Source organism: Microchirus variegatus (genome assembly GCF_963457635.1).
Source record: "Microchirus variegatus genome assembly, chromosome: 1".
NCBI classification, from domain to species: domain Eukaryota; kingdom Metazoa; phylum Chordata; class Actinopteri; order Pleuronectiformes; family Soleidae; genus Microchirus; species Microchirus variegatus.
In genome coordinates, this window is record NC_139802.1 from 45,608,253 (window position 1) to 45,622,951 (window position 14,699).

Sequence of the window (14,699 nt, forward strand, 5' to 3'; positions counted from 1 at the left end):
GCTTGTTCGTCCGTTTGTTCGTTCGCTCGTTTGTTCACTCGTTCGTTCGTTTGTTCGTTCGCTCGTTTGTTCGCTCGTTCGTTCGCTCGTTCGTTCGCTCGTTCGTTCGCTCGTTCGTTCGCTTGTCCGTTCGCTCGTTCGTCCGTTCACTCTTTCGTTCGTTCCCTCGTTTGTTTGTTCGCTTGTTTGTTTGTGATCAATTTTCTTTTATTCTTTCTTGTTCATTTGTTTGTTTTTTTCTTTCTTTCTATCAATGTTCGTTTGTTCCTTCTTTCTTTCATTTGTTCATTCGTTCTTTCTAACGATCGATGTTCGTTTGTTTGTTCGTTCTTCCTATCTGTCGGTGATCGATTTTCTTTCTTTCATTCTTTCTTTGTTTATTTGTTCGTCCGTTCCTTCTTTCTGTCGATGTTCGATCATTCGTTTGTTCATTTTCTACCAAACCGCAGACACGACATCAGCATCGCGGCCAGATATTGATTCTCACGGCGCTCGTATAAAAAATCACTCTCGTAACTTTAACTGCCTCCTCCGTTCAGCCCCTCCCCCTCCCCCTCCTCCTCAGAGGTCAGAGGTCATGGTCTGTAACTGGCGGTGATTTACTGACCCATCGTACGACAGTGGAGCACGTCCGTGTGTCTTCAGCGTTGCTCGCGCCGTTAACCGTAAATCTGCCCCCCCCCCCCCCCCCAAAACCCCCCCGACCTCCGACCTTCTGCAGGTTTACGGCGAGTCCTCGTTCATCAGCTCGGCCGTATTTCATCTTTAGCGCCGCGTCGTCGGACCTTTGACGTCACGGAGCTTCCTCTCGCTTGAAAAACGACGCAGAGGAACCCGTCAGGTCTCTGCTCTGCTGCCCGTCGCCATGGTTACGGCCGTCATCCCCACTGATTTCAATTAAAAACTGTACATTTAGCCGCTTATGTTCCTTATGTCAGTAATGTTCCTTAAATCGAGGAAAAACTCGCTCAAATTTCATAAAGTTTTCAAGAAAGTAAGAAAAATGTAGTTCTTCTTTTGCCTAAAAATAAAAGTAATCTTAAAACAAGGGAAAAAAAATAAAGAAGGTTTTACCAGCAAAGGAATGATTTCACCTTTTTACTTAAAAATGAGTCTTTGTTGACTTGATTAAGCTGATTTTAAGAATGTCTTATATTTTCAGACACACCAATGATGTGATCGTGATCGACGAAATGAACCAGTAAAATCGTCTTTTTAACCAAAACTTTAACAGATTTAATTATAATTATACTCGTATTCTAGTGTAGTACTTACTTCTACTACTTAATTTCACAAAAATTAGGCTCTTTTTTCCCCCACTGAAAATCTATTTTCGCCGTGCACTGTAAAAATATCCCTCGTAGAAATGAGCCAATGAACAAAGACAATGATTCTGTCACGGTTTTCATCCTCGTCTTCCTCCTCTCGTCGTGGGAAAACTCTGCTCTGACTGCTCTGTCTGGTCGTTCGTTCATTCGCTCGTTTGTTCGCTCGTTCGTTCGCTCGTTTGTTCGCTCGTTCATTTGTTCGTTTGTTCGTTCGTTTGTTCGTTCGTTTGTTCGCTCGTTCATTTGTTCGCTTGTTCGTTTGTCTGCTCGTTCATATGTTCGCTCGTCCGTTTGTTCTCAATCGATCGATGTTCGTTCATTCGTTTGTTCATTCGTTCTTTCTATCGATCTTATGCAAAAAATAACAGTTTCACAAACATAAGGCTCTTTTTTCGCTGTGCACTGCAAAAAAATCCTTTGTAGAAATCAGCCAAATATTCTTAAATTGATTCAAATTTGTTGTTTTAAGAAAAAAGATGACATTTATGTGATTTTGCTTGACTTAAAAACGAGCTCCTAAATCTGCAGTCATGTTCTTTAACTCTTCTAATTTAACAAAGTCAGTGAAGAGGGCAGTTTTTACAGTGCACTACAAAAACACGGAGACACTTTCAGACTGTAAAGTTCTTTAAAACGAGGGAAAAATTGCCAAAAAAAACTCCTCAAACTTTTAGAAAGTTGTAGCAAGTAAAGAAATTCTGTCACGTAAGAAATATTAACGTAGCTGTAATATCTTAGATAAGTTAGCTGAATTTTCTCAAATTTACTTATTTTTCTTGTGCAGAACTTTCTTATTTACACTTTTTTTAATGCATTTCCACAAAATATAGCTTTTTTTCATTGAAAACCTGTGAGAAAGAAGCCAAATAATTCTTAAACTGATGTAAATTTTCTTCTTTTAAGTCAAAAATGTGGCCAAAAAACTCAAAACTTTTTCAGTCTGTTTCTTGAGCAAAGAAAGAAACATTTACTTAAAGTGAATCTTCTTTAACTGAACGAGGTTATACTTGAGAAACAAACTTTACTTTCAAATGAAAAACCTGGAAAAATCCACGGAAACAAACTTTTATTTTAACTTCAGATCTTTAGCTGACGACAGTGTGTGTGTGTCTGTGTGCGTGTGTGTGTGTGTGTGTGTGTGCGTGTGTTAAACTCGGCGTGTGTCGGCGTAAACTTTGTCGTCTTCACGTCTGTGAACATTATTTACTCTCAGACGATGTCGCTGCGTCTGGAGATTTGAATGATTAATGAAGTCGCCGGATCAAACCATGTGTGAAATTACACACAGAGATTCAGCCTGAAATCACAGGACGACGATTTGATGATGATGCTGATGCTGATGCTGATGCTGATGCTGATGCTGATGCTGATGCTGATGCTGATGCTGAAAACATCAGACGTTCCACAAGTCGCTGTTTGCAGCAGAACTGAAGTCTCTGCAGAAAGAAAACGGGTCATGGAGAGAGATTAAGAAAGTGTGTGTTTGTGTCACACAGCGACGCATCAGTCTGCACACACACACACACGCACACACACACACGCACGCACTCACACACACACACACACAAACTTTTCAAAGACAAATCAGAACAGAAATGGAAGCGTCTCAGTTTTCTTCAATTTATTCAGATAAAAAACTGATCCCAAAAGAGAAAAATCGTACGAATTTGACACAGAAAAAAAAAATCTTATGTTTTGTTTATTCAGAATTTAGAGATAAAGGAATCTCGTAAAAAAAAAATAAAAAAAAATCGAAAAAATTTAGACCCAAGGAAAAAAATATTGTACTTTTTTCTCAATCACTTTCTTTCATTCATTCATTCAGAAAAACAAAAACAAAATAAAAAATCATTAAGTAAGACCTTCAATATAATTATTTTTTATTTATTTTTAGGAAAAATTACCTCATTTTATAGACTTTTTTTTTTTACTTTTTTTTCAAATTTTCAAACTCTTAACTTTTATAATCAATGTAAATATAACACATATAACACACACACACACACACACACACACACAGTGAGTGAGTGTGTCCTCCCCCCCTCCCTCTCCTGATCTCTCACCTCCTCTCTTTCATCTTCCTCCTCCTCCTCCTCCTCAGGTCTTCCCTCACCTCCATTCAGACCTCGTTCTCCTTCTGTGTTTCCCATTTTCTCTTTTTCTATGTGTGTGTGTGTGTGTGTGTGTGTGTGTGTGTCAAGGTCAAGTTAATGAGCATGTCATCAATTCCCCTTTCTCCCACACACACACACACACACACACACACACACACACACACACACACACACACAGTGTATTGATTGTAGAGCCTCCAGCTTCAGTTCAGTCCGGTGAATCCATGGTTATTCCACAGTCTTTTGTTTTTGCGTTAAAACGTGTGTTTATTTTATTTTAAGACAATATAAAGGCGTCCAAATGTCCTCACCCTCTCTCGTCCTCTTGTCCTCACCCTCTCTCGTCCTCTCTCGTCCTCTGTGTCTCACAGAGTCTCCCATTGGTCAGATGCGTCCTCCTCACGGCAGCGCCACGCCTCAGAAGAACAGTAACCTCCTTGTCATCATCGTGGTGTCGGTGGGCGCCGTCACCGTGGTGGTGGTCGTCATCGTGGCTCTGATCTGTACCAGGAGGTCGTCAGCTCAGCAGAGGAAGTGAGTACACAGAGTACGCAGAGTACGCAGAGTACGCAGAGTACGCAGAGTACGCAGAGTACGCAGAATACGCAGAATACGCAGAATACGCAGAGTACGCAGAGTACTCTGGTGAAATGAGACCAATCAGCTGTGTTTTACTATAGACTTACACAAGTATTAGTATTAATAATCTACACAAAACGACATTTTTGTCGACTGGAACTTTGACAATAACTCGTAAAAATCAGAACAAACTGTCTTTATATATAAGATTTGAAACGTTAAGTAGAATTTGATATTTCAACTAGAATTTTGAACAAAGTGAAATTTGGAACAATAAGTAGAATTTGAAATTTACAGTAGAATTTGAAATTTACAGTAGAATTTTGGAATTATAATTGTAATTTGTAACTAAAAGTAGAATTTTGAAATTTACAGTAGAATTTTAAATTTTCAGTAGAATTTGAAATTATAAGTAGAATTTTGAAATTATCAGTAGAATTTTAAATTTACAGAAAAATGTTGGAATTATAAGTAGAATTTGAAATTATAAGTAGAATTTTGGAATTATAATTGTAATTTGGAACTAAAAGTAGAATTTTGGATTTATAAGTAGAATTTTAAATTTTCAGTAGAATTTTAAATTTTCAGTAGAATTTTGAAATTATCAGTAGAATTTTAAATTATAAGTGGAATTTTGGGATTATAAGTAGAATTTGGAACTAAAAGTAGATTTTTGGAATCATAAGTAGAATTTTGGAATTATAAGTAGAATTTGAAATTATCAGTAGAATTTGAAATTATCAGTAGAATTTGAAATTATAAGTAGAATTTTGAACTAAGTAGAATTTGGAACTCCACGAGGAAATCCACCATGAGGAAAGAGATGAAACAATAACATTTCCGACCTTTTTTTCTCTCCGGGAACGTCGCTCATTCCCGCTCAATATTCCCGCGTCTCTCGCCCCGTGTGCAGGAAGCGAGCGAGCCACAGCGCCAGTAAGAGGAAGGGCAGCCAGAAGGACCTGAGACCTCCTGACCTGTGGATCCACCACGAGGAGATGGAGATGAAGAACATCGAGAAGGCGCCCAGCGTCGCCCCCTCTGGTCGCGACTCGCCCAGCCAGTCCTGCCAGGACCTCCCCCAGGTCGCTCACAGCCAATCAGAGAGCCAGATCGGCAGCAAGAGCAGCCACTCAGGTACAGGAGCTCAGTCGCTAAAGTCTAATGAAACGATCTGCAGTTGGTGAAGGAACCTCGCGACGAGCGGAACTAACGTGAGGCGTCTTTGTTTCTGCAGGAGCCGACGCTGACGACGTCTCCAGCAGCATCTCCACTCTGGAGCGCTCCCTAGCTGCCAGGAGGGGAACGCGAGGGAAAATGATGATTCCCATGGACTCGCAACCGAGCAACACGCGTAAGTCACGCTAACTTTAAGTCTTTGTCATGAACGGGTCAGAGTTCACGATTCAAAATGGCCGCTCCCATCGTCAAAGTTGAGCAAATTTGAGCAAATGTGAGGACATTTGGAGAATGTGAAGATATTTGGGCAAAGTGAGGACATTTGGAGAAGGTGAGGACATTTGGAGAAGGTGAGGACATTTGGGCAAAGTGAGGACATTTGGAGAAGGTGAAGACATTTGCGAGAAGGTGAGGACATTTGGAGAAGGTGAGGACATTTGAGGAAGGTGAGGACATTTGGAGAAGGTGAGGACATTTGGAGAAGGTGAGGACATTTGTGGAAGGTGAGGACATTTGGAGAAGGTGGATATTTGGGGTAGGTGTGGACATTTTGGAGAAGGTGAGGACATTTTGAGAAGGTGAGGGCATTTTGGGAAGTTGAGGACATTTGGGGAAAGTGAGGACATTTGGGGAAGGTGAGGACATTTGAGGAATGTGAGGACATTTGAGGAAGATGAGGACATTTGGAGAAGGTGAGGACATTTTGGGAAGGTGAGGACATTTGGGGAAAGTGAGGACATTTGGGGAAGGTGAGGACATTTGAGGAATGTGAGGACATTTGAGGAAGATGAGGACATTTGGAGAAGGTGAGGACATTTTGGAGAAGGTGAGGATATTTGGGGAAGGTGAGGACATTTTGGGAAGTTGAGGACATTTGGAGAAGGTGAGGACATTTGGAGAAGGTGAGGACATTTTGGGAAGGTGGACATTTGTGGAAGGTGAAGATATTTGTGGAAAGTTAGGACATTTGGAGAAGATGGGGACATTTGGAGAACGTGGATATTTGGGGAAGGTGAGGACATTTTGGGAAGGTGAGGACATTTGGAGAAGGTGAGGACATTTTGGGAAGTTGAGGACATTTGGGGAAGGTGAGGACATTTGGAGAAGGTGAGGACATTTGGAGAAGGTGAGGACATTTGGAGAAGGTGAGGACATTTTTGGATAAGTGATGACATTTTATAAAAGCAAGAACATTTGGGGACAATGAGGACATTTTGGAAAGAGGACATTTTAGAAAACTGACATTTTGGGAACGTGAGGACATACCACTAAAACAAAGCATTATTTTAAGGCCTAACTTTGACCGAAGGTTACGTGGAACCAAAAGTGGGCGGAGTTATAAGCGGAGGAACCCAGAGTCGTCCTGAATACTTTTACGTAGTGTAGCTTTAATGCAGACGTCTAATGACTCATATTCCAATGCGTTTCTATCGTAATGATTGAATCTGAGCTTCGTGAATGGACGTGTGTGTGTGTTTTCAACAACACAATAGATCAGAAACACAATCTTCTGTTTGCTCTGATGTTAGCGCAGTGCGTCGCAGCGCTAATGCGTGATTAGCTGAAGGTCGTGCAGCGTCTCTTTGTTTCCTGTGAAGCAGCTGGAGGCCTCGTCACTTATTCATCTCTGCAGACCTTCTCTTCTTTACCTTCTCCTCGGTTTCCCTCGCTCTCTGAATCTCTCTCTTCCATCACTTTGTTTCACTTTCATCTTCAGCGTCTTTGTTTGCTCTTCGTCTTTTCATCAACCTTTCGTTCAGATCCTAGTTTTACTGTTTATTCTTACCCATAGTTTTACCTCCATCATGAAGGTTTATCTCTACGTTTGTCTTTCTGTTAGCGACTTCCTGTCTACAGTTTTGTGACGGATCAATGTGAATTTTTTGTGACGGCTCGGTGATCATCCGAGTAAGTTCCCATTAAATTTTGGTAAGACTCGAGCGACTGATGACGTCACAAAACGTGATCAAATTTCCAAGAAATCCCATTATCTTTCAACGGGCAAAAATATAAAAATTCTTTATCATATCTATGTCAAAATGTGTTTAATCTGAACCAAATTTGGTATATGTAGGCAGGACCAGACACTCTACCATCGCACCAAGTTTCGTCTAGATCTGATGCAGATAATGGATTTGTCGGGAAAATTTAAATATAACATGATTCAGTCCCATTGAACAATGTCAGATGTGTATATCTTAACAGATCAGTATGTAATTTTGGTCACGGGTAGGTGATCGCCCGAGTAAGTTCCCATTAAATTTTGGTCAGAATCGAGCGAATGATGATGTCACAAAACGTGATTCAATTTCCAAGAAATCCCATTATCTTGGAACGGGCAAAAATATAAAAATTCTTTATCATATCTATGTCAAAATGTGTTTAATCTGAACCAAATTTGGTATATGTAGGCAGGACCAGACACTCTACCATGATACAAAGTCTCGTCCAGATCTGATGCAGATTAAAGATTTGGCGGGAAAATTTAAATATAACATGATTCAGTCCCATTGAACAATGTCAGATGTGTATATCTTAACAGATCAGTATGAAATTGTGGTCACGGGGAGGTGATCGCCCAAGTAAGTTCCCATTCAATTTTGGTAAGATTGAGCGACTGATGACGTCACAAACATGATCAAATTTCGAAGAAATCCCATTATCTTTCAACGGGCAAAAAATATAAAAATTCTTTATCATATCTATGTCAAAATGTGTTTAATCTGAACCAAATTTGGTATATGTAGGCAGGACCAGACACTCTACCATCGCACCAAGTTTCGTCTAGATCTGATGCAGATAATGGATTTGTCGGGAAAATTTCAATATTACATGATTCAGTCCCATTGAACAAAGTCAGATGTGTATATCTTAACAGATCAGTATGTAATTTTGGTCACGGGTAGGTGATCGCCCGAGTAAGTTCCCATTAAATTTTGGTCAGAATCGAGCGACTGATGATGTCACAAAACGTGATCAAATTCCAAGAAACCCCATTATATTTCAATGGGAAAAAATGTATCATATCTCTGTAAAAATTAGGTTAATCTTTACCAAATCTGGTATATGTAGGCAGGATCAGACACTCTACCATTGTACCAAGTCTCATCCAGATCTGATGCAGATTATGGATTTGGTGGGAAAATTTAAATATAACATGATTCCGTTCCATTGAACAATGTCAGATGTGTATATCTTAACAGATCAGTATGAAATGTTGGTCACAAAACATGATCAAATTTCCAAGACATCCCAATATCTTTCAATGGGCAAACGTATTTAAAAAAAATTATCAATCATATGTCTGTCAAAATTTGATTAATCTGAACCAAATTTGGTACGTGTATGCGGGGTCAGATACTCTACCATTATACCAAGTTTCATCCAGATCTGATGTAGATTATACCCACTGATGATGTCACAAAATACGATCAAACTTTCAAAAAAAAACATATCTCGTAACGGGGAAAATTGTACAAGATACAACGAAGTATCTCTGTCAAAACTTATCGGATTTGAACGAAATTTGGGACGTGTATGCGGGATCAGACACTCTACCATCATACCAAGTTTCATCCAGATATGATGTAGAGTATGGATTTGTTCTTCTTTGGGATGGATTTAACTTTTGTGTCACTCAAAATATTTCCTTTCTTGCCTTCATCATGTCGTTCACTCTCTCTCTCTCTCTCTCTCTCACACACACACACGCACACACACACACACACACACACACACTCACTCAGATCACCTCTGACCTTTAGCTCGCTCCACCAGCGTCGTCAATACTCTCAATCAGTAACAGCATTGATCAGACTTGCTCATCTCTGCTCGTCTCGCTGAGCTGATCAAACCTTCTTCTCTTTAAACGATCGGAGTACATGTACAGTAAATAACACACACACACACACACACACACATGTGTGCGCGGCTCTTAAAGCTGCTGATCACAGCCTCGCTTTGTCCATAGTATCAATACCCTCCGATCAATGCTCGTATTGATCGGGTTGTAGTGGAACCAAACCTCTTGCTTCACAGAAAACACGAAGTGGGAGAAGAAGAAAAATCTCCACTTCTGTTTCTTTCTCAGCTTTTTCTTACAAAAATAGTCGTTAATTCATCGTCATGCGACGATTATATGAATATAGAATATATGATTCTACCTCCAAATGTCTGTTTCACCTGTTCTGAAACCTGTAATAATCCCAAATAACTGGTCAAATACGTACTTTACGCTCATATCCACTTATAATTTGACAGAGAACGGCCCACTCACCATTGAAAAATCCCCAAATTGCCAATAAAACCGTTAAAATGCCCCTTTTTTCTTCTCCAACGCGATTGCAGCTCCTGTACAGAAGCAAAAAACATGTCAGTCCTTTTTCAAAATGACCTTCACGGGCGTGATATTTGATGCATTACGGCCCAAATCAGTATTTTGTACTTGAGTTTAGTTGATGAATTACCTTCCAATACAAGCAGGCGAATGCACGTTTTCACTCACTACAGCCACTACCGTGTTTCCTCAAAATGACAGTTATTGATGACAGATTACAGTCCACTCAGTTCATTATACCCCATTGAAAAAAAGACTCAAAAGGTCCAATAAAACCCCAAAGACGCATGTTTTTCTCTTGCCAGAAAAATCGATCGAGGCTCCAAACCTTAAAACAACCAATAATAACCAATAACGTTCATGATTACAGCTGCTATTGTGAGAGAAAAGTTCATTCCTACCTCAAAATGATGGGGTTTTATTTGTCAGATTATGGCTCACACACACACACAGAGTTTCTAACACATGGAAATTCCCATAAAAGGCCAATAAACCCACAAGGTTTTCACAAGGTCGAGCAGTGATTACAGCCACGACCTCGCTAATCTAATCTAATCTAATCTAATCTAATCTAATCTGAGCAGTGAGTGCAGAATGAACTCGTTTCATTCACGAGCGTCATATTTGACAGATTTAAAGGGCCGGTTCATCCAGTGAAATGAACGTTTTTACCTGCCGAATGTCGATGGTACTGCCCGTTAGCCTGTATGTAACCTAGCATAGAATCAGAGTGACTTGTTTGTACAGTTTAATCCACAGCTGGACATTGTTGGCTGGACATTGTTGTTTTGAACAGGCAGGGTAGGCAACTGACGGGGGCCCCGAGCCGATGGGGGCCCCCCCCCCCCCCCGACACTCGGAGCTGAAACCCCCCTATAGGGGCCCCACCTCACTTTAACCTGTGTGAAGTTATATTATATATGTTTTATTCAGTTATTTACAGTATTTTATTGTTCTATATATTCATATTGTTTTATAATGTGGGTTCTTTACAGTGTCATGTATTTTTGTAACTAGTTTTTTAAAAGCTATTTACAGTATTTTATTGTTCTTTACATTTATATTTTCACATACTTTTGAATTACAAGGTTTTTCCCATGTTATTTCGTTCATTTTGGTAAAAAAAAATATAATTTTGAACTCATACAATTTTTTCGTTGGTGTCAGATTATTTATAACATCATGGTGATGAACACTGGTTGGAAGAAAGGGCCCCCTTAGTGGCCCCCACAGACTCTAGAACCGCCTCTGTTCATGCGTCAGACTCTGTTGACGTCGCATTTTTAGCACATTCGGCTAATCGGCTGTTTTTTTGCGAGCTGGAAAAATCCGAGTTCCGACCGCAAACGGAACGTACAGTAGCTCGGGCGTGAATGGACTTTGGCCTTTTTCAAAGATAAGATCCGTCCCTGTGTGTATATACTGTGTGTGTACTGTGTGTACTCTGTGTGTGTACTGTGTTGTGAGTATCGTGTACCTGGGGCAGTGTAATCAGTCTCAGCTCAGACTTGGACTCCCTGCAGTTTCCCTCTCAAGGTCACATCATGACCTCGGTGTTTACGGCAGAGCTCTGATTCACTTGATGATGATGATGATGATGATGATGATGATGATGATGATGATGATGATTTATTCTGTGAAAAACCTCCGGGTGTTTTACCGGACTATATTTATGTGTGTTTGTAAAGCTCATTTTCACTGATCTCACTGCAACTGCATTATTGTGTAGATTCTCTTTAAAGGTCCACTGTGTTAGAATGAGTGACATCTCATGGCGAGGACTTTTCCTCGTTTAATAATTCAGACGGTAGAAATCCTGAGTGGTGATCAGGTGCAGCCAGAAGAAGAAGAAGAAGAAGAAGAAGAAGAGAATGTGACTTGTCTCTCTGTGTGTTTGTGTTGCAGCGGTGGTCAGTGCCATCCCAGTACCGGCTCTGGACTCGTCTCAGTATCCTGGGATTCTGCCGTCGCCGTCCTGCAGCTTCACGCACACCAAGTTCAGCCTGCGACCGATGCCTTTCCCCAGTCTGACCGTGGACCGAGGATACACGACAGGTACGACCGCGTCCTGCTAAAGCTAATGAAGCAACCTGCCACGGAAAGACGATGCTCTTAAAAATGTTACTGTGACAGTGAGCTGACTTTAGTATCTCGGAATGACTTGAAATTTACCATCATAATAGTCGGCATCGCCCTGAACAAGTATCAGTTGAAAATATTTGCAAACCTCTTAAGGAATAATTTATATGAATTTTTGAAAATCAGGAAATGAGCCATTTGCCCTGATGCACTTTGACAGTGAGCTGACTTTCTTCTCAAAAACAAAAAGTATCCCGGAATCGCTTGAAATTTACGCTCATAATAGTCGGCATCGTCCTGAACAAGGATCTGTTGAAAGTATTTGCAAATCTCTTAAGGAATAATTTTCATGAATTTTTGAAAATCAGGAAATTTATCCGTCTTCCCTGATGCACTTTGACAGTGAGCTGACTTTAATCTCGAAAACAAAAAGTATCTCGGAATGACTTGAAATTCACCATCATAATAGTCAGCATCGCCCTGAACAAGGAACTGTTGAAAATATTTGCATATCTCTTAAAGAAGAATTTTCATGAATTTTTGAAAATCAAGAAATTAGCCATTTGCCCTGATGCACTTTGATAGTGAGCTGAGTTTCTTCTTGAAAACAAAAAGTATGTCGGAATAACTTGAAATTTACCATCATAATAGTCGGCATCGCCCTGAACAAGGATCCATTGAAAATATTTGCATATCTCTTAAAGAAGAATTTTCATGAATTTTTGAAAATCAGGAAATTATCCATTTGCCCTGATGCACTTTGACAGTGAGCTGACTTTCTTCAAAAAAACAAAAAGTATCTCAGAATGACTTGAAATTTACCATCATAATAGTCCTTGTCGCTCTGAACAAGGATCTGTTGAAAATATTTGCAAACCTCTTAATGAATAATTTTAATGATTTTTTGAAAATCAGGAAATGATCCATTTTCCCTGATGCACTTTGACAGTGAGCTGACTTTCTTCAAAAAAACAAAAAGTATCTCAGAATGACTTGAAAATCAGGAAATGATCCATTTGAATAATGTTAATTTGGGTTTTTAATTGATCTTCAATAAAATCAACAGCATTAAAGTGACTCAGCAGTAAAGAGTCCCGGTTCTTTATCGTCACATACTTGATTGCAATGTGACGTCGTTAAAACTAATCAACGTCTTTGTTTCGGTGCCAACTTAATTTAGCAAATGTGGTTCAGGGACCATAAGTAAATCTGCTGCGCGGTAATAAATTCATACAAAAAAAAGAAAAAGTCTCATTTTAAAAACAAATGTGCAGCTCTGCAGTCGGGGTTTGTCACAAATATCCAGCAAATGTGATAATAGTTTTCATTCCGGAGCCGCAATCTCTGCTGTGCTGCTTTATTCAGTCATAAATATCAACAGAAGAGACATTTATTAAATGTAAATCTCATCGATTACCACATTAACCTTTAGGGCTTTTACACGTCAGCGCTTTAATCCTCTCTCTCTCTTTCTCTCCTTCCTTTCCTGTTTATATTTAAGCCAAATGCTAAACGACATGATTGGGAGCAATAATTCAGTAATTGGCTGATTCCTGGTCGGCTTGTATCAGTGATTTAACAACAGCAGGGAGACGAGGAGAAGCGTCGGCGTTATTGAATTAGCCGCGGCCGCTGGGAGGCCGGATCACTGTCGGAAAAAAACGCGGTTAGGAGCCGGTGAAGGGATGAGGAGGGACCGGAGTGAAGCCGACGTAATGAAAAAGAGATTCAGAGTTCTCCTGGGTCTCTTTCACACACAAACACAACCTTTGGCGTCTTTTAAAAAAAAAAACAGTTTCTCTTGTTAACAACAAACGTCTTCGGCCGCGCGAGGCACTCTCAGCGCTGCAGTACGTACGCCAGGCCTGCGTGTGGCGCTGTAACGTGACATTTACAATGTATTCAATTCACAGAAACACACGGAATGAACACAGTCGTACAGTATTAAGGTCGGGTACCGTTCATAATTGAACCGATATGATACCGGAATCAAACGGTACCTTATTTCATTACTTTTTAAATGTTTTTCAAGTAGCTAGCTAACTAGCTTTGCTAACATAAAAAAAAAGCTTATGTTATTTCCAACGAAAAAAAGCGAAAATGCAACGCAAGGGAGAGGCGGGACGAAAACGCAGATACATTAAAAGAAAAACCTCCAAGGCTAACATTTCTACTTTTAAAATGTTTTTTTAAAGTCCGATGTTTTTTTAAATCGCTAGCTAGCTAAGTTCAGGTACCGTTCTAAATTGAACTGATATAGTACCAATATCTGTATCTGGCATTCGGAGCGGTACCAACATTTCGGTTTTCAAAGTAGCCAAGCTCACTAGCTAGCTAAGCTAACATCAGCCGAGACAAAAAAGCTTACGTTATTTCCAACGACTTATTCACCGAGTTAGTTAGCTAACAATTACCGAACGTGTCGATGAGTCATGGCGCGATGATTTAAAGTTACCGACACAAAAACCTTAACTCAAACACAAAAGCAGAAAACACGAAAACATTAACTCACAACGCAAACACAAAAGCAGAAAACGCGAAAACATTAACTCACAACGCAAACACCAATGCAGAAAACACAAAAACATTAACTCACAACGCAAACACAAAAGCAGAAAACGCGAAAACATTAACTCACAACGCAGACACCAATGCAGAAAACACAAAAACGTTAACTCACAACGCAAACACAAAAGCAGAAAACGCGAAAACATTAACTCACAACGCAAACACAAAAGCAGAAAACACAAAAACATTAACTCACAACGCAAACACAAAAGCAGAAAACACGAAAACATTAACTCACAACGCAAACACAAAAGCAGAAAACACAAAAACATTAACTCACAATGCAAACACAAAAGCAGAAAACGCGAAAACATTAACTCACAACGCAAACACAAAAGCAGAAAACACAAAAACATTAACTCACAACGCAAACACAAAAGCAGAAAACACGAAAACATTAACTCACAACGCAAACACAAAAGCAGAAAACACAAAAACATCAACTCACAACGCAAACAAAAATGCAGAAAACACGAAAACATTAACTCACAATGCAAACACAAATCACACAAAGCA

At 39.8% G+C, this 14,699-nt stretch overlaps 1 protein-coding gene across 1 annotated transcript in view; it reads left to right on the top strand.

The window, feature by feature from the left end:
* dcc (DCC netrin 1 receptor) overlaps positions 1 to 14,699 on the top strand; it is a gene marked incomplete at both ends in the record, with an annotated part of 166,399 nt that overhangs the window by 131,069 nt on the left and 20,631 nt on the right. Inside the window, 4 exons of the mRNA XM_083910173.1 lie at positions 3,814 to 3,976; positions 4,935 to 5,158; positions 5,259 to 5,375; positions 11,442 to 11,591. Coding sequence (XP_083766299.1) covers positions 3,814 to 3,976; positions 4,935 to 5,158; positions 5,259 to 5,375; positions 11,442 to 11,591 — 654 coding nt within the window. The remainder of the gene's footprint in view (positions 1 to 3,813; positions 3,977 to 4,934; positions 5,159 to 5,258; positions 5,376 to 11,441; positions 11,592 to 14,699) is intronic.